Source organism: Suricata suricatta, chromosome 1, assembly GCF_006229205.1.
Source record: "Suricata suricatta isolate VVHF042 chromosome 1, meerkat_22Aug2017_6uvM2_HiC, whole genome shotgun sequence".
In the NCBI taxonomy this organism is placed as follows: domain Eukaryota; kingdom Metazoa; phylum Chordata; class Mammalia; order Carnivora; family Herpestidae; genus Suricata; species Suricata suricatta.
The window spans coordinates 77,115,807-77,135,736 of NC_043700.1; the positions used below are offsets into that span (position 1 = coordinate 77,115,807).

Here is a 19,930-nt window from a genome sequence, read left to right on the forward strand (position 1 = left end):
GTTTGTATGGGAAGTTATATTCTTAGGCTATATAGTCAGTATAGACAAGTCAAGGAAAATACACTCTATTTTGTTATATACAAAGATACACTAAGAATCTTAGGTTAGCAAAAATGTTAATATTGTAATGAAAACTTGGTTGACTAGGAAAAAATGGAGCTAGTAGCTTGAGTTTGACCTTATAAATATGAAGTTTTTTTTTTAAATTTTTTATTTATTTTTGATACAGAGAAAGAGCATGAAAAGGGGAGGGGCAGAGAGAGAGGGAGACACAGAATGGGAAGCAGTCTCTGGGCTCTGAGCTGTCAACACAGAACCAGACGCAGGGCTCGAACCCACGAATGTGAGATCAGGACCTGAGATGAAGTCGGAGGCTTAACCGACTGAGCCACCCAGGCGCCCCTGAAGTTATTTCTTGCAGTCATTCATTTCAGTAATAATGAATGAATTTTTAGGTGTTTTTCAAGTTGTTAGTGTAGAGCTTAAAAATCTAAATGAACAAATCAGGCATTTGATTGTTTTGGTTCTAGAGCAAGCAGAGTTTCTTAACCTTGGCACTACTGACATTTTGGGCCAGATTACTCTGCCAGAGCTGTTGTGTGCATTGTGGGATGTTTAGTAAGTGTCCTTGGCACACACCGTGTAGGGAGTTCTCTTTCCCATTGCGACCAGCAATGAAATCTTTCCAGATTTTGCCAGGTATGTCCTAGGAGGTTAAAATCCCCTATCTGTCCCCAGTGGAGAATCGGCACTTTAGTAGATTCTTTCTGCCTTCTTACCTGTATTTCCTTCATCATCTACATGATGAAGTGCACATCACTCACACAGAGCAGCAATGCTGGGCCTATAGCAGCTCTTTCCTCTGTTCTTAAGCTAGTCGTGACCAGTGAAGATGTATAGTGCAGTTTTTAAAACTGACGGATCTGTTTTGAGATACGAAGATCTGTTTGTTTGTATCTTGGGCTCTGTGCTCCTCTCCCAGCTGGTTAAAATTTGACATTGCAACTTTGGGAAGGATAGCTCCTGGAGCCTACCTTACCTACACTTGTCAGTGCCTGTGGTTTGAATGATAATCAGGGGTAGAAGAAAGGTGAGCTGTGAGAATGAGAAGGTGGTCATTTAAAGGGTGGGCACCTGTTGATGAATTTTTAGTTTTATAAAGATCACTGCAATATAACCAAATGAGAACCCTAAATGCCATGTGTAATGTGTTTTTAAGTATTTGGTAATAAATATTTCCATGATTTCTGGAGGGTTGTTTTTTTTGTTAAAGCAAAAAAAGTTGTCTGAATATGCCTCTTTGCTTCATTGGCTGCTGAGAATACATTTTATTGGTTTTTGAGTCCTTTCTAAAATGTTTTCTATCCAGTATCTAAGTCTAAAGGTGGGCAAGTTATGTGACATCTCTAATTCTCAACTTTCCTCACCCGTACAATTAGAATAATAATACTTGACTGTGCTGGGATTAAATATGACCATACATAAAGGCTTCACACATGCATGGAATGTAGCAGTTGATCAGTATTGTCATAATTTGTTTTACAGTTGTGATACCCTTTTGTGTTGTTAGTTTTAAAAATGGTAGTGTCTTATGTAATGATTTTGAATTAATTTATAGCAGAGACAGAAATTCTAGTTGCTCTCTAGGTAACTTCCTGATTAAATTGTGTTATTGATCATAAAATGTTATAGGTGCCTAGTTAGGATTTTAGAAGCCTGGGCAATGGACATTGTCAGTTTTGTGTTAACACATAAAATTAGTGTTCCATAACATTTCTCTTATTAATTGCAGCTCTTCTTTATGAATTGTTGTATGAGAAGGTGTTTAAAACTGATGTTAGTAAAATCTTGATGGGACTAGACACCTCTGAAGTAGCTGATGAAAACAACAGTGAAATATCAGATTCAGAGGATGACAGTTGCAAGTAAGAATGAATTTAAGTCCTCAAATATCTTTAGAAACATTACTGTTCAGTAAATGTTTCTGCATGGATTTGCCTCACATAGAGATACTGTGAATGGTATTCCTGAAATACAGCTGCCTGCAGTACCAGTTTATTTTTTCCTGCCACTGACTTTATCTAATTTCTAGTATAGGACTGTTTTTAAAGTTGATGTTTTTGGTCAGTAGGCTCCATTTCTACATAATCTAGATGTGTATGTGTAGAATAGATTAAATCTATGTGTAAATAGATTAAATGTGTAAATAGATTAAATCCTGTCTATAGTGTGTGTAATGTAAAAATTTAAGGTTTACTAGTCAATTGTTTACATATCCAGTGATGCAAAATAGCCATTTTTATATCCTTGATTTACTTAACATATTTAAAGAATTTATTTTGAGAGAGAGAGAGCAGGGGAGGGACAAAGAGAGGGAGAGAGGGAATCCCAAGCAGGCTCTCTGCTGTCAGTGTGGAGCCTGATGTGGGGCTTGAATTCACAAACCAGGCAGTCATGAATTGAGCCAAAATCAAGAGTTGGACACTCAACTGACTGAGCTGCCTAGGCGCCCTTCTTGACTTTCTTTTATTGTTTTTTTTTTTTTTTTACTTAGGTAATGTCTTCCTTTTTCTTTTTTAGATAATAAAAATCCCAAGTTGGGGTATAAGTGTGTGAACAGCTCTGGACAGTGCTTCTGTTAAGGTTGTGAACAAGCATCTTTTAACTTAGAGTCTCTGAGGCTTTCTTTTCCACACAGGATGACAGGGTATTTTAGGATAGTGATTAAAAGTGTTGGGCTGTGGACAATCAAACCTGGTTTTAGTACTGACTTCCTGCCAACTAACTAGACTTGGGGCAAGTTACATAAATTCACTAGGAAGTAAGTCCCAATTCTGTAGCTATGAAATTAAGGAAATATTAGTATTTCCTTGAAGAAGGGAATTTGTAAGAATTAAATGAAGTAATGTGTCAAGCGTATAGCCAAATTGCTAGATACTGTGTTCAACATTCATTAGTTTTTATCAGCAATATTAAGATATTTACTGTTTATAAGAACCTACTGTGTTCCATTCCTAGTAAAGCTAAAAGTATATTATTCTTAGTGTGTGAGAGCATGAAGGGATCCTACTTTAAAAAGGAAAAAAAAAGGGGGGGGCCCTGTGTGGCTCACTTGGTTAAGTGGCTGACTCTTGATTTTGGCTCAGGTCATGATCTCCTGTTTCATGAGTTCAAGCCCTGTGTTGGGCTCTGTGCTCATCACCCAGAGCCTGCTTTGGATATTCTTGTCTCCATCTCTCTGCCCCTCCCCTGCTCGTGCTTGCTATCTCTCAAAAATAAATGTTAAAAAAAAGTATATCCTGCTTGGTGTTACATACTGTGAAGCAAGAGAAATAAATGAAATTAAGCCTTAGGGTATATAATTCTTCACTAAATACTTAAATGTATCTCTTTTTTTTTTTATCTTTGTTTTTGTTAAAGTTATTTTGAGAGAGAGAGAGAGACAGAGAGTGTGTGTGTGTGTGTGTGTGTGTGTGTGTGTGTGTGAGAGAGAGAGAGAGAAAGAGAGAGAGCGAGAGCGAGAGCGTGAGAGCAGGGAGGGGCAGAGAGAGGGAGAGAGAAAATCTTGAGCAGGCTCCACGCTGTCAATGCAAAACCTGACATGGGCTTGATCTCACAAACCCTGAGAGCATGACCTGAGCCAAAATTAAGAGTTGGATGCTTCACTGACTGAGCCATCCAGGTGCCCCTTAGTATATAGATGGATTTCCTTTTATCTGAAATTCCAGGAATTTGTTGAATTACATTTTTCTGATTCTTATTGGAAACTTGATTGACTACCATTTCTTTCTTTGTAAGAGAGGAATGAGTTTAGAATCTGTGTCTGCTATCGTAAACTTCATTCTAGAATAGGCTAGTTAACTTGAACAGATGGAAGTTCTGCTCCGTCATTTAACCTGGCACCGGTCTGATTAGGATGTGCTGTTGAGCATAGGTTGGGAGGGAGAATGACTCGTTTGTTATGACTTCTTACCAGTGGTTGGTTGGTGCAGAGGGACTTTGGCGCATGCCCTATGGTTGCTGCTAAATGTTTTAGCAACAGTTGGGTCTGAGATGGCAGCTGGCAGATGAATTAGATGAAGTATGGAGTTAAGAGTAGTATGTTGGAGTTTACAAGAAAAGGTGTGCTTATTGTAATGCACAGTGTTTTCATACTGTGCTAGTGTAGCCCTTGGACATTGGAAGCCTTTTTTAAAATTAACTTTCTGTTGTTTTTAAAATTAATAACTTTTTGTGTTGTGTCTGGCTTAAGGAGGACAAGGCTGCAGTTAGAGAAGAATGCCATGTAACTGTGGCATGATAGATTGGCATAGTTTGGTAATAAGGAGGAAAGACCAAGGATGTCACTATACTCTTGTGCCTGGATTCTTTTCACATTCATATTGGTCAATCCTGAAGTACTGAAAATTGTCGGTGGTTTTTTTTTTTTTTTTTTTTTTTGTCTAGACTGAAGATGCTTGGGGTCTCTTAAATATTGCTGAGGGCATACATTTGGAGTTTGTCCTGAAGACTAGATAGAGATTGATTTAATAAGGAGGAAATGTAGGACAGAAGACAGTAGTCTCTTGTCTCATCTCCCATTTGACCTGCTTCACTGTATTCCAGCTTTGCCAATCACTTGGCCACCTTAGGGTCTTTTTACTTGCTGTTCTCTTGAAACAGCTTGGAATACTGCCTGGAATACTAAATAGTCATATGATTTGCTGTCTCATCACCTTTAGTTCTTTAATTCAGAAAGGCATCTCAGCAAGTCACTTTTTAAAATTTGTATTATTTGAGCCTATCTCAGTGCTATCACTTCTGCTACCTGCCCTCTCTGCTCCTTCCCCATAGATAGCACTTACCACCATTTAACATACTAGTTTCTGAGTGTAGTTTGCGTCTGCTTTCATTAGATTATTGTGGAATATTTTGTTTAATGGAGCCTCATCTATATATTCAAAGGACATTTTAACATTGGATGTTTTATAAGCTCAATTCTTCTATTTTAATTTTAATAGTATTTTTGTTACTGTTTTTTTCATTGAGACTTACTGAGGGGCACTTGGGTGGCTCAGTTGGTTAAGCATCAAACTTCATCCTCAGGTCATGATCACACTGTTCGCGGGTTCAAGGCCCACATCAGGCTCTGTGCTGACAGTGCAGAGTCTAGAGCCTGCTTCAGATTCTGTCGTCTTCTCTCTCTGCCCTTCCCCTGCTTGCTCACGTGTTCGTTCTCTCTCTCTCAGATATAAATATTAAAAAAAAAAGAATTACTGATAAAAGTTTTTGATTTATATTTTACCTGCATACACACACGTGTGTGTGTGTGTGTGTGTGTGTGTGTGTGTGTGTGTGTGTGTGTATAAAATTCACCTTTATACTAAGACTTCTCTGAGCTCACTGGAATATAGCTTTGACTTTTTGGGACATAACTGTGACTGGAGAATTTTATATGAGGTTAGGATAAGTTAATTGCATAAACACATTTTTGGACTTTTAATTAAGGTTGTATTTCTTTGTAGGAGTAAAACTACCACCACTAATGATGTGAATGGAGTTAAAGCTTTGTCAAGTGATCAGGTATTTTTCTTAATGGCTTTAACTAGTTCTTCCATATAAGCACATGAATTAAGTCTTAACTTTCTTGAACATTTTCAATGGAGTCAGGATCATTTGACAGAAAAATTTTGGTGGCTTCCTAATTTTCTATTTAAAATTTTTTTTAAAATTTAAGTTGAGGTTAGTTAACACAGTATATATAATAAGGCTTCCTAATTTTGTAAGTTTTCTTCCTTATTTGATTTTATTCTTATACATATCTCAAAAATGTTTTAAAAGCATTTCTGTGTTGATTGGACTTTTTGACTTTGTTTATTTAGCACCCGAAAAACAGTGGGAACTCTCCTAGCCTTCCTTTGTCTAGAAAAGTTCTTAAGTCACTCAATCCAGCAGTCTATAGAAATGTGGAATATGAAATTTGGCTGAAGTCTAAGCAAGGTGAGTTAAAAAAAATCTCTGTATTTTCCATAAATTTGCTTTGTGGCACTTGAAAATAATTAAGTCAACTTGATACTCTATTGATACTGTTTACAGCTCAACAAAAACGTGATTATTCCATTGCTGCTGGCTTACAGTATGAAGTTGGAGATAAATGCCAAGTAAGTGATTATGTGGAGGAAGAAAAGATTTTACTTGAAATCTTACCTTATTCTAAGAGGATTTAAGAAAACAGCTCAAGTTTGATGTGTTGTTAATTTGAGATTTTAGAAGGTATTTTATCACATACACATTTTAATAGTTGTAAACATTTGGCTTTTTGATCCATTCGAATTCATTACCCAACATTGTATGTATTTCCATGGCATTCCATCACATGATCTTTAAGAACAATGTCAGTCTTTGATATTACTTGTTTGAAGGAAGTAGCAATAGCACTTTAGATTTTTAGATATTTTCAGTACAGTTGGCAAATTACTAAAATTGATTTGAATTTGACATTACAGGTCAGTTTTATGAAAGTCATCCTAGAAGATTTTGATAGATACATAAGGATTTTATTTTGGAGTGAGAAAAGAGTGAATAGTAATGGAGTTTTGCCATTTACTTTTAAACTATTGCTCTGGATTTAAGTAGCGGATTGGAAAAGGGGAAAGGTGGATTAGATTAGTTTTCAATTTAGAGTGATGTTGCAATCCTTACTCCGCATTTGACAATGTCTGCAGACAGTTTTTGTAGTCACAACTGGGGAGGTGCTACTGACCTCTACTGGGTGTAGAGGCCAGGGATGCTGCCAAACATCCTGTGGTGCACAGGGCCATCCCCCCAAGCCTGCACCAAATGCTGGTCCAGCCTGGTGTCAATAATGCCAAAGCTGGAGAAACTGGATAATTTCCAAGGTTCCTTTTCTGTTTTTTGCTTGTGAAAAAATACTATTTCTAAGACAGAAATAACCTATATACACAGAAATACTATTTGGAGATAATGTGTTTATAAAAAATCGTTTTCAGTGAAAAATGTTGCCTTTTGCAAACAACTTTAAAATAGCCATTGACAAACATTTTTCCTTAACTTGTGGAGGTAACACTCATTTCCTTGTGGTAAAGTAGTTTGTAAAAAGTAACCGATCCACCAGGATTATATCAGCATCAATGACAGTCTAAAGAACTTCTTAAAGTATTCTGATTCTGAGGTATTTGAATGAAGAAGAAGAGGCTATGGTTCATTTAGGTTCTTCCTTTTGGAATTGTCAGAAATGTGGTATAATCACAGAACAGAATTGTGGAGTTTTTTGTTATTGTGATTTGGAAAAAAACAAGAGAGTAAACTTAGGGCTTAGGCCTCCTGCCTGCCTTCTCATTCTTCCTTAGCAGAGAAGAATGCTTATCTTAGGCTGAATCACTAAAACTGTTACTCATTATTTTAAATCATGCATATTTCCTTTGAGGTTGCAGTTGGTTTTAGTAAAAATGCATGCTGTTGAGAAAGTAGATGGTAAAGCAGATATTTTTTTTTAGAGTATTTTGTTTCTGTGTCTCCTAGACTATTTCACTCAGGTAAAATTTAATTGAAATCTATTATGGAAACATTTTTTTGCTATGACTCAAAGGTGACCTTTGTTTACTCAAGCATGTAAGGTGTGGTTTAGTTTTTTTGATGCAAATGAACTTCAGAAAGATCTATTTTATTGTTAGACTCTTGAAGAGAGGAAGCAAAGTGTTCTTTTGTGCTTAATGAATAGTGAAACCTCAGCTTTAGGACTTTGATCTAGTAAAAATAGTAGGATGTTAACCTGAAGTGGTGCTGTACCTTTGGGCTCTAGTGCAGTGATCAGTAGGTACTCCGTTGATTGAGTACTGTTTGACTATAGGAGGAAACGTAAAGGCTTTCTCCTATCACAGCTTGCTATTGGGTAATACAGTTGTATATTAGATAACATATGAAGGATCTATTTACAGGGAGAAAAAAGGTCACAGTTATACATTGTTAATATTGGAAAAGTAAGACTAGTAATTATAATAATAGTTGCTTGCATTCATAGAGTGGTGGCTGTGTACAGTTGCAGTTAGTGTCCATTATGTATATTCTGTGCCTCATTCCATCTCCATGAGTCCTATGATGTAAGTATTTTTAGCTCCATTTTGCATGGGAGGACACGGAAGCATGCAGCAAGTAATTTGCCAACGGTCATATTGCTGGTAAGTACAAAAGATGGGCCTAGAATCCTGCTGTGTGCAGTGCTATAGCCCTTTGTTCAGAACCAAGACATGCTGCCTCTCTTGTTTGGAGCCTTGATAGACTGTGCTCCTGCTTCTCCCTGAATTATTTCAAAAACAGTTCATAAAATTTTGTAAGTGTAAACAAAGATAAGTATTTATTTTAGCTAGAGATACAGAGGTCTGGGAGGTCAGAGAAATATTATGGTGTACGCTTTTAAACTTGGCTTTGTTTTTAACAGTGTATGGTCATCTTCTCTCTCATTGAAAACGATAAAAATTTAAAAGGTGATCATTAATGCAAAGGAAGCAGGTGACTGATTTTTCTTTCTGGAATTGTTCAACAGGTTAGGTTGGATCACAATGGAAAATTTTCTAATGCAGACTTTCAAGGGGTTCACTCTGAGAATGGGCCAGTTTTGGTTGAAGAACTTGGAAAGAAGTACGTATTCTTTACTCTTAAACTAAAGATTTATGGTCTCTTCCATTTAGCTTAAATCATGACTGTTTCTAAATGGCCCTGTGTATTTGTAAATTCAATAAAAAATACTGCCTCTTAGTAGGAAATGTATTTGTTTAGATCTCTTGAAACAGCAGTTTGAACTTAAGTTTTGTGTTTTGTGTGTTAACATACTTGAAAAACTTGTTTTGTTGCTTACAGTTTAAAATGTGCTGTTTTTTTACAAAGGCAGTTTGGGAAATTGACTATAAATTGTAACTATAAAGTGGGGAACATTGGAGGATGGGCCATATTCATTTCTAATATTAATTTAGCACTGCATTGCATTTAGTTTTCAGTAAATGTCATATGGAGTAGTGAGATACTGTGGCTGACTTGCTGCCAGTCTTACTTTATGGCACCTTTTGTTTATGGCTCTCTTTATTGGAAAACAGGGTAGTAAGTCATAGCTGAACTTTAGTATGGAAAATTTCAAACACACAGATGTAAAGACAGTACAGTGAACTCCAGTATAAGCATCACCCTGTTCAGCAACTAACAGTGTGTGGTAATCTTTTCTAATCTATTCTCCCTAACCCTCCCCCCTTTTAAAAAGTGGGAATGGAATTGAATATTTTAAAGCAAATCCCAGTCACCATGCCATTCTTAATAGACACTTAGAGCTTATATGTTTGTCTAACGTAGTAAGGACTCCTCCTCCCTACTTAACCATAGCACTATCATCACATCTAACAATTCCTTTTTAGTCTAATCTTTTGCTTAGATTGTGATTAAAGCTTTTTAGTTTTCATTTTTTAGGTTAGAAAATACGCTTTTATGTCACCTTCGTTGACTAGAATTGCATCTGGATTGCTGAATGCTTTGTACTTTAATTTTTAATCTAAGAAACTATAAAACTAAATTCTTCTATAAGTTGAAAATATTTATGCAGAATACTTAAATCAATCTTCTTTTTAGGCATACTTTGTTACTATAAGTCTTTCTGGGGCTCCTGGGTGTCTCAGTCGGTTAAGCATCTGACTCCTTGATTTTGGCTTAGGTCATGATCTCATGATTCAAGAGACTGAGCCCTGTGTTGGGTTTGTGCTGAAGTGCAGTGCCTGCTTGGGATTCTCTCCCTTTCTTTGTGTGCTTTCCCCTTTCTCTCTCTCACACACACACACACTCTCTCTTTCTCTCTCCTTCAAATAAATAACCATTAAAAAAAAATAAGTGTTTTCCTTTCTTTTGAAGACACTCCCCGAAGAACCTCAAACCAGCTCCCTCAGAAAGCTGGAACACCGTATCAGGGAAGAAGATGAGAAAACCTTCCACTTCTGGACAGAATTTCCACTCTGGTTAGGATTATGTCAGATTAATCTTTCTTTGGAGGAGGGGTGATGGTACTTGGGCTTTTTTTTTTTTTATTATTACTACAGGAAAATGATGTAATTTTGGCTTCTTGTCACAGACATGGATTACAGAGGGCCTAAGAATCAAAGCAAGCCAATAAAAGCTCCATCAGCACTACCTCCTCGACTCCAGCATCCTTCGGGAGTAAGACAACATGCATTCTCTAGTCATTCTGCAGGGTCTCCGTCTCAGAAACCCTCCAGTGAGCACAAAAATCTTAATAGGACACCCTCACAGATCATAAGGTAACCTTTCTGAATGCAAGAGAACTATAAATTGAGAAGCATTTCTTTTATGTGCCACGATACATGCTTTTAAACATTTACAACTTTTTGTTCATTTATTTGACTATAGTATATTAAAAGTATTGTTGATAAAATACCATGTGAAAATTTTAGTTCTTTATAATTACCCAGTTCTCTTCGGATAAGTCAAAGTAATTTTAGGGTAAGCCATCTTTAATTTTGAATAATTCTTTTTCAAATGATTTGGGAGATCTTATCATAGCCAAATCTTCTTGTACTTAATTGTTTTCTGGGAGCTTGTAATATGTTAAATGCTGAATTTCAAATTGTGTTCCTGTTCCTTTGGTGGGGATGTTCCCTTTATATATTCTTTATGTAGGAACTTATCCAAAATGGTTTAGTTTGTTTTGATAAGGTTGGGTTGTTTGTGGTAATGTGTTTTATTGAATGGGGCTACAAGTTTTGTAAGTAAATGTAGTCATGAATATTAGCAATCTGAGTGAATATCCTGAGATAGATGAACTTCAGGATCATAATTTTCCTGTCCAGTGGATTTTATTTTTTCTCTAATCTGCCTTTTTGTGGAGTAGTTTATAGCCCTTTGGAGGAACTTTATTTGAGAAGATAGTTTTAAGTTGAGGCTGTTCTTTTCATACAGACTTGGCCATGACTGTTGTGGGTGCTGGAGCCCTCCTAGGTTACTGTGACCAGTGCCTTCCCCATTCCAAACTCCCGATCCCCAGTTGCTTGAACAGTTACAGCATCAGCTTATGTGTTTGCTGAGCTCTAGTTCTGGATTTTAGTTCCTTTATTTTTAGATTTTGGGTATTCCCCTTTCTTGGGAATATACGGAACTTTTTGTCATTAAAGACAGCTTATGTAACATCTTCTAGACAATTGTAGGTTCCTAGGCTGATATATTACAAATACTGCCTTAGTTTTCTGGGGCTGTTGTAGCAAGGTATCACAAACTGGGTGGGTTAAAAGATCATAATTTTTTAATGTTTACTTTTGAGAGAGAGAATGAGCGAGGGCGAGTGAACAGGGAAGAGGCAGAGAGAGAGGGAGACAGAATCCCAAGTGAGAGCCCAAAGCAGGGATTGAGCCCATGAAATGTTGAACTCATTAGCTAAGCCAAAGTCAGATGCCCAATTGAGCCATTCACGTGCCCCAACAACAGAAATTTATCTTCACTGTCTTGGAGGCTAGAAGTCTGTGAAGTCGTTGTCAGCGGGGCTGTGTTTTTCCTGAAGGCTGTGGTGGTGAAGCCGTTTCATGCTGTCCTTGCTGGTGTTGCCTTCATTCCTTGGTGTTCCTGGTCATCAGTGCATCGCTCATCTGCCTCTGTCATCACATGCAGTTCTCCCTCTGTCTCTCTTCTAATAAGGATACCAGTCATACTGGGTTTAGGGCCCACCCTACCCTACTGTGGCCTCGTCTTCACTTAATTACTTCTGTAATGACCCTAGTTTTAAATACAGTCATTTGCACAGGTACCAGGGTTTAGGATTTGAATATATCTTTTTAGAAAGCACAGTTTACTTATAAAAAACACCAATACTTCAAGTCTTAATGTTTTTTTTGTTTGTTTGTTTGTTTAACACCCTGTTAAGGGTAGAAATTTATTTTGGTCAAAGTCTAAAACATTCAAAAGTTTATTTATTCTGATAATTCTTCCTATCCCTACTTTCCCAGTTTCTAGTTTCCTTCTGCAGAGGCAACCAGTGTTAGCAGATTCTTGTGTTTCCCTGCAGGGGTACTTTACATATTTGTAAAAAGTAGATACACATTCATAATCCAGCTTTCTAAAAGTTCTAATGAGGACGAATGATTAAAAATCATTCAGCAGAGGGGCTCCTGGCTGGCTCAGTAGGTTAGGCATCTGACTTCTGATTTTGTCTCAGGTGTGCTCGGGTCATGATCCTCATGGTCATGAGCTTGAGCCCTGCATCCGGCTATCAGTGAGGAGCCTGCTTAGGCTTCTCTTCTTTCTCTGCCCCTGCCCTACTTGCGTGCGTGTACTCTCTGTCAAAATAAATAAGCATTAACCAAAAAAAAAATGTCATTTAAAAAATAGCATTGAGAAAATGTTACTTCATCCCTGAAAGTTATACACACAGTCCTGAGAATTGGCCTGGGCAGGGTATAGTCAGGGCCTTGAATTCTCGGCAAACTGAGCAATAATACATAGGGACATTCAGGGCTCCTGGTGGGTTCTTGCTCCCCACAGACAGAATTAGAGCCATTAATCAAGTAGTTGTGGCTAAAGTCTGTTGTGTGGACGTTAGACTCCATTAATGTTTGGTGGCTTCTTATTCAAAGCAGGCAAAGTATTTAAGAGGAGTCACTTATTTTGAATATTAACTTTGGAAACCTAAAAACATAACGTAAATACAGGAACATCATAGACAGAATTGAGATTTTCCTTTAATAAAATTCTCACTTTTTTAATAGACCAGGAAAGGAACATTTTCCCCCCCTTGAACACAAAGATACTCTTTAGTGTTTTAAATATTAAAGAAAATACACATACACTATTAAATGACTAATTTTAAAGTTTTGTTTACCATAAATTGAATTTATGTCCACTGTGTTTCTCTTGTTGTATCCAGTTTCTTAGGAATTGGTAGAATAATCAGGCAATTGTGAAATGTCTTTGTCTTACTAGGATCTTTTTTTTTTTTTTTAATGTGTTAGCTGTATACTAAAACACTTAATAGGAGAGGGCAGTGGGTGATATATAGATAAAAAGCTTCAAAGAATTTCGACATTGTGACTGATTACATAGGAACCTATTGTATTTGCAGTTAGTATGCCTTCTCCACTGTGGTTGTGAGGGTGAATTTTAGTAGTATACTGAAATACAGAGATTGCTGAATTCTATGTAATGAAAAATAAAATCAAAATATGGAGTTGTATAGCTCATTGTCAAGGTAATTTAAGCCCATTGGTTGATCTTGACTTTATTTCTTATATTTAATGGATCAGTTTTGGATTCTTTTATTTATAGAATAAAAGAAGTTGAAATGTTGGGTGTGAGACCTCACTTTTTCATTTCTTACTGATAATTGGTCTTTCCCTTTCGAGATAATAAGACATGATAGAAACCAGCTGAGGATTGACATGTTTGCTTTCATTGTGGAAGTGCTAAAAAGGAGTAATGTCATTGCTGAATATCTCTTCTCTAGCAAAATGCAAATTGGGGGGCAGCTGGGTGGCTCAGTTGGTTGAGCGTCCTGCTTTGGCTCAGGTCATGATCTCAAAGTTTGTGGTTTTGAGCCCTGCATTGAGCTCTGTGCTGACAGCTAGCTCAGAGCGTGGAGCCTGTCTTTGGGTTCTGTGTCTTCCTCTCTCTGACCCTCACAGCTCACGCTGTCTCTGTCTCTCAAAAATAAATAGAAGATTAAAAAAACTAAACAAAAACAAAATGCAGATAGGAAGGATTTGGTTTTTGCTGTGTGGTGGGTTAGGGTGAGATGGACAGGTTTGGGTGATGGGACACAGTGTAAGGGTAATGTTAGCTTGCCAGAGATGTATGGCACTTGCTGAATCCTCTCTGGGACCTGAGATAGACTGATCTAACTAAGATTATGAAGGTTCGCATTTGCTCCTCTGCCCTTTTTTTTTTTCCCCAATTGGAGTTGACATCTGCTCTATTGGACTTAGGGTGTGATTTTAAGTGGGCCTGTCCAAAGACATGAAAAGGCTATTCGTAATTTTGGAGGTTAAAAAAAATCAGGTGGCATTATTGTGTCCTCACTCTTTAAAGGAAGATTATATGTTTTTGTTTTGTGAGAGCATGTTTTTCCTGTAGGTTTTAGATTTTCATTTCCCACTGTTGTGGAACTATTTGACCTGGTAGGAATAGTATTCATAACTGCCAATATAAGCCACCTAAGAATTGTGTTATAGGCTGCTAAACTATTCATGTATTTTTTGTCATTCTTCTTGGACCAGACTTAAAATGCGGTGATGGTAGTCTTATTTGCAGTTACTATCTAGTTTGGTGTATTAAAAAAAACTTCCTTAAATGTTTTTTTAATTTCTTTTTGAGAGACAGAGAGAGAGAGTTCGAGCAGGGGAGGGTCAGAGAGAGGGAGATACAGAATCAGAAGCAGGCTCCAGGCTCTGAGCTAGCTGTCAGCACAGAGCCCGATGCGGGGCTCGAACCCACAAACCGTGAGATAATTACCTGAGCCGAAGCCGGACACTTAACCAACTGTGCCACCTAGGCGCCCCTAGTTTGGTGTCTTTAATTTTTCTTCGTTTCAGCTTTCTCTTTCTTGTGGTATAATCTAGAAAGCAGGAGGTGGTCCAGGTGTCTGGTTTGAATGTTTTCCTTTAATACAGAAAATGACAGTGCTCTTGAATTCTAAACTAAATAACTTTCTTTTAAAAGTGAATTATATGGAAGTATTGGAATATGGCACAGCGTATATATAAGTGGTTAAATTTCTGCCCTGATGAAAAGAAAAAAAAATCTCTATTACTTCTGTATCACTTGGAAGTGAGTTATATTTTTTTCTATTTTTCCCCTGCTGTTGTCAGTCGTCTTAACTCTGTCACATAGCCTGAGCTACAGGAGCTTCCATTTACTAAACATTTATTAGGCTGCCAAAAATTCTGTAATATCATATGTAGCTAAATTAGTCAAATATTGTATTGCCAAAAAGATTATTTTGGGTACTCAACACATTTTGTCTTTTTTTTTTTTTTTTCATGACGAGAATGTTTTATTTGACAGAAAACCTGATCGTGAAAGAACTGAGGATTTTGATCACACGAGTCGAGAATCTAACTATTTTGGCCTCTCCCCTGAAGAGCGCAGAGAGAAGCAAGCTATAGAAGAATCTCGTTTACTCTATGAGATTCAGAACAGAGATGAACAGGCTTTCCCAGCCCTTTCCGTATGTATAAAAAGACATTTTAAAAGTTGTTTAGAAGTTTCTCCTTAATATAGTTTTAATATGAAACCATAGTTTCTAATGGCAGATTAGTACTTTTTAAACTGAAAGTTCCCTTAAAGATCATTTAGTTGCCCTTCTTTTTTACATTAATCATGAAGAAGATGAGGTCTGAAGATACTACTAGTTGTTGGCAGAGTTGATACAAGTGAATTGGTTAGCTCACTTCTAGTTTAGTATTTTTTTCTTGAACCAAAACAAAATACGTTTATTAGTTATGCAATAGATGTTCACATTCAGTAAAAAGATAAGTCTATAAAATTAGGAGACTCTTCAGTGTCCTTTACTGAACACACCAGGACCTAATATATCCAATAAGAGTTGTCTTTCAGAGTGTTTGCTTTGGGAGGTGCTAGCACATGTAACCAACCCTGTGGCTTTGCCCTCCTCTATGTGTCACACGCTGGACTATACGGATGCTTACTTGTCTGATGAAAGAAATGTTCTCTACATTTGGGTTTCTTCATTCTTTTCGGGGAGTCAGAAGGAAAAACAGTTCTCAGAGAGAGGGAAGTAAAATCCTCTGTGAGGAGGGTGCATTTGCAGCACAGGGGAAAAGGTAACCAATTGAGTTTGGGAGCATTGGGAGCCCTGTGCCTGTAGTCTTTTAAATATTGGTAAGTAGTGCTAAGTGCTGTGTGAATCAGAATGGTGGTTGGGCACTTTTTTCTTAACAGTAGATTAAACAAATTAAATAGAATGTTATAGGAGGCTGCCAGATATACCAGTATAAAACATTAAAGCACCATACACTCCTTCTCTGTCTTGTGACCCATGTGGAATTCTTTAGAGGTATCAGATACTCAGTTGAAAACCACTGATCTGGAATGGTAGTTCAGTCTGGCACAGAGGTTGGAGCTTAGTTATTGGGAAGATGTGCCCAAATCTGTGTATGCGTTAGGCATGGTCTATAAGCTAAAACATTTGTCTCAATGTGATAGATGTTATTTTCCCATAACATACAGATAATAAAAAAGTATAAATCATTTATGCTTGCACTCCTAGCTCTTTTTTTCTTTTTCATTTTGGAGTTGCTGTTGTTGTTACTGTTAGTGAATGGTAGAAATTTTTTGATTATTAAAATGAGTTCTCATACCATTTTTAGACCTGTAAACCTGCCTTGGACTTGGTAGAGACTCCAGTTTGTCTTCTAGAAAACTGCCACAGAGGGCTGAAATCCTATTCTCAGCTGTGTGCACGTGTATTCACAAAGAGCTAGAGGAGGAAAGGACTTTTCAGTGATAGGTTAGCTTGGAAACCTGACTTATTCCAGTTCCTTTTTTCACCAATTAGAAGGTTGGATCTCATGCAGAATTTAAGTGATTTGCTGACAGCATTTCAATGGTAAGAATCCTGGTGTACTGTATCTGCTGGTTAGCACTTGGGCACTTTTCCTTACAAAGGACTGTGACCCTACAGTGCCTACATTTGAAGGTTGATATGAAAGGTGCTATTCTTGGTGAAAAGAATGTAAGTGTAAGTAGCAAGGTGAAGGTTTGGTAAGGGTGACTTCCTGAAGGGGGATTTGAAGAAGTCTCACTCCTAATTTAGGCTGAAGGTCTGATTGTCTAATATTTTTGACTTATTAATAAGGCTCTTGCTGTAGAGTATATAATTAAACATGAACCCTGTGTCCCATTTTTTGTGGTTTTACAAGTATAAAGACATTGGGTTATGAATATTGAGATTTTTAATCAGCTGTATGTGAAGAGTAAGATTAATTATAAGACTTTTGTTCATATATTTGTGGGTAAATCTTTAAAACAAAGTGTTGGGTTTTTGTTCATTTTAAGAGCTCATCAGTCAGTCAGTCAGCTTCTCAGAGTAGCAACCCATGTGTCCAGAGAAAATCGTCACACGTAAGTGATAGAAAAGGAAGCAGGCGGAGAATGGATACCGAAGAACGGAAAGATAAAGGTATGTTATTTCATCATTTGAAAGCAGATGCTAGAGCTCTGTGTCTGGCTTAAAGTCATACATTGGGAAAGAACCCTTTTTAAATCATTAAACAGTGTAAAGTCCTGTATCTCACTGTTGCAGAGACACATTGACTCAAGCTAAAACATGTTAAATGTTATTCTGAAAACTACATTTTTCACTGACTAAACACAGTTCAAATAGTCCTTTAGGCTTTGTATTCATATTTTATTCTGTCTTCAGACCAGGCCTGTCTAGTGGTTGATACTGTTTTCTTTTTATATCTTGGTCTGTTATAGACTCTGTCCATGGACATACGCACTTGGATAAAAAACCTGAGCCAAGTACATTGGAGGTAAATACTGATTGCATCTTTTCTTTCATTTTTTCTCCCCATAACACTGTGATAGTATAGCAGGGAGATGTAGAAGGAGAAGCTGGAGGTGATTTCATCATTTCATAACTAAGTGTTATAAAAGTAGAAAAGCAGAGGAAAAAATTGGGAAAGGATGATAGTGCATGAGGAAAATTCACTCTCACATTATAACCATTTCTTCAAGGCTTCATGAGGATCACCTATCTGGATTGGTGGAGAGTGGCTTTTACTTTCCATTACTTTATATGGATTTTTGAAACCATGTTCCCAGTAAAAACTGCCTAATAGTTTTTGATATGATCAAGACGTGCAGGCCGAGTTACCTACCTGTTTAAAACCAGGTATAATTGAAAAAATACTTAGTCGTGAGGGGGTTCAGTCAGGTGCAGGTAGGGTGAACTATACAGACAACCATAATTATCATAGAATTTCGGACTTTGAAATATAAAATTTCGCTTTTGTTTTGCTTCCAAAGAATATTAGTGATGATAAATGTACAAGAGTTTCGTCACCATCGAAGTCAAAGAAACTAGAATGCCCGCCTGCAGAGCAAGTAAGTACATTGTTGAATTTGACATTGAATGCTTCATTCTCTGGGTTTCTTTCTTCTTTTTTTTAATGTTTATTTGAGTGAGAAAGAGGAAGTGAGGAGGGGCAGAGAGAGAGGAAGAGAGAGAATCCTAAGCAGGCTCCATGCTGCCAGCACAGATTGCAACATGGGGCTTAATCCCGTGAACCTGAGAACCTGATTGGAACCAAAATCGAGTCAGATGCTTAACCAACTGAGCCACCAAGGCGCCCGTTTTTTCAACATCATACAGAGAAGTAAGAAACCTTTGAATTTAGCTTGAGTCATGATCTCATGGTTAGTGGGATCAAGCCCAGCACTGGGTCTCTTGCTTAGCATGGAGCCTGCTTAGCATTCTCTCTCTCCTGTCCCTCTTCCCCATTCTGTCTCAAAAGTAAAAAACTAAAGACAAAAACAGAAATGGGAGGACTTACTCTAGAGTCATCATTTGGGTACAGTTGTGATTCATCTATAATTCTTTTGTCACTTAGTCTAGAATGTTCTCATTTTTTATGGAACTTATTATTATTACCTTTTTTTTTTTTTTTGAGAGGGAAACAGAATCCAAGCAGGCTCCTTGCTGTCTGTGCAGAGCCTAAGGTGGGGTTCATATCTCATGATAGTGAGATCATAACCTGGGCTGAAATCCAGAGTCAGACACTTACAGACTGAGCCACCCAGGTGCTTTTTTAAGATCACATTTTTTATTTTTATTTTTTTAAAAAATGTTTCAAATGTTTGTTTAATTTTGAGAAGACAGATGCAAGCAGGGGGGCAAAGAGGAGGGAGATGCAGAATCCAAAGTAAGTTCCAGGCTCTGAGCTATCAGTACAGAGCCTGACATGGGGCTCGAACTCATAAACTGTGAGATCGTGACCTGAGCTGAAATCTGACGATTAACTAATTGAGCCACCCAGGTACCCTTTAAGATTTTAATTTTAAGTAATTTCTGCACACACTGTGGGGCTGGAACTCACAATCTGAAGAGCTGCATGCTCTACTGATTGAGCCAGCCAGATGCCTCTTATAGAAGGTTATTTATTAAAAAATATTTTAAATGTTTTTTTTTTAAGAGAGTGTGGGGGGGTGGGGGGGCAGAGAGAGAGAGAGGGAGACACAGAATCCCAAGTAGGCTCCAGGCTCTGAGCAGTCAGCACAGAGTCCGACGTGGGGCTTGAACCCACGAATCGTGAGATCATGACCTGAGCTGAAATCAGGAGGTGGGTGCTTATCTGACTCAGCCACCCAGGCACCCTGTGGAATGTTTTTTTCCCTTTTTTTGTAATCACCATTTTTGGACATAGAAGCCGTACGTACTCATAAATTGATTTTGAAGAAATTATATTTGTTGTCTTGTACCTTTATGGTGGCTGGGTTGGCTTGAAAATTAGATTTTTGAAGGGAAATTATAAATTTCTACTTTATTTTAAAACTTCCAAAAAAGTTGCCTGAATCTTTAACACTTCATAGAAGGGAAGGAATGTGATGACTGCCAAGATTAGAAAAATTTACATTTAGAAAGTAATACCACAATTGACAAATTTAGTGAAGAAGGAACTTGAGTTCTCCCAGGTATTTTGGTTCTCAGTCTAACACAGGAATATCAGTCCTTCTTTGACTCTCAGTTAACATCCTTCATGTTCACTGGAAAGCATACACTTGTGAAGAACAGTTCTAAATAACTCATGAATTTCAAAATGATTTCAGTGATTTTTGCTTTCTTTCCCGAAAAACATCATTCAAGATGCTTTAGAGTTTGATTCTGTCTCTTCCAGGTGTCTTCTGTGGCTCTTGATAGGCAATCCTTGGTTAG

General features: G+C 37.4%; 1 protein-coding gene across 2 annotated transcripts in view; it reads left to right on the forward strand.

Annotated features, from left to right (window-relative positions):
• OTUD4 (OTU deubiquitinase 4) overlaps positions 1–19,930 on the forward strand; it is a 45,013-nt gene that overhangs the window by 16,150 nt on the left and 8,933 nt on the right. For both annotated transcript variants that reach the window (XM_029940598.1, XM_029940606.1), the window contains exons 7-17: positions 1,793–1,925; positions 5,505–5,562; positions 5,862–5,979; positions 6,076–6,140; positions 8,543–8,637; positions 9,889–9,992; positions 10,106–10,292; positions 15,037–15,199; positions 17,050–17,173; positions 17,473–17,528; positions 18,025–18,102. In XM_029940598.1, the coding sequence (XP_029796458.1) occupies positions 1,793–1,925; positions 5,505–5,562; positions 5,862–5,979; positions 6,076–6,140; positions 8,543–8,637; positions 9,889–9,992; positions 10,106–10,292; positions 15,037–15,199; positions 17,050–17,173; positions 17,473–17,528; positions 18,025–18,102 (1,181 nt within the window). The remainder of the gene's footprint in view (positions 1–1,792; positions 1,926–5,504; positions 5,563–5,861; positions 5,980–6,075; positions 6,141–8,542; positions 8,638–9,888; positions 9,993–10,105; positions 10,293–15,036; positions 15,200–17,049; positions 17,174–17,472; positions 17,529–18,024; positions 18,103–19,930) is intronic.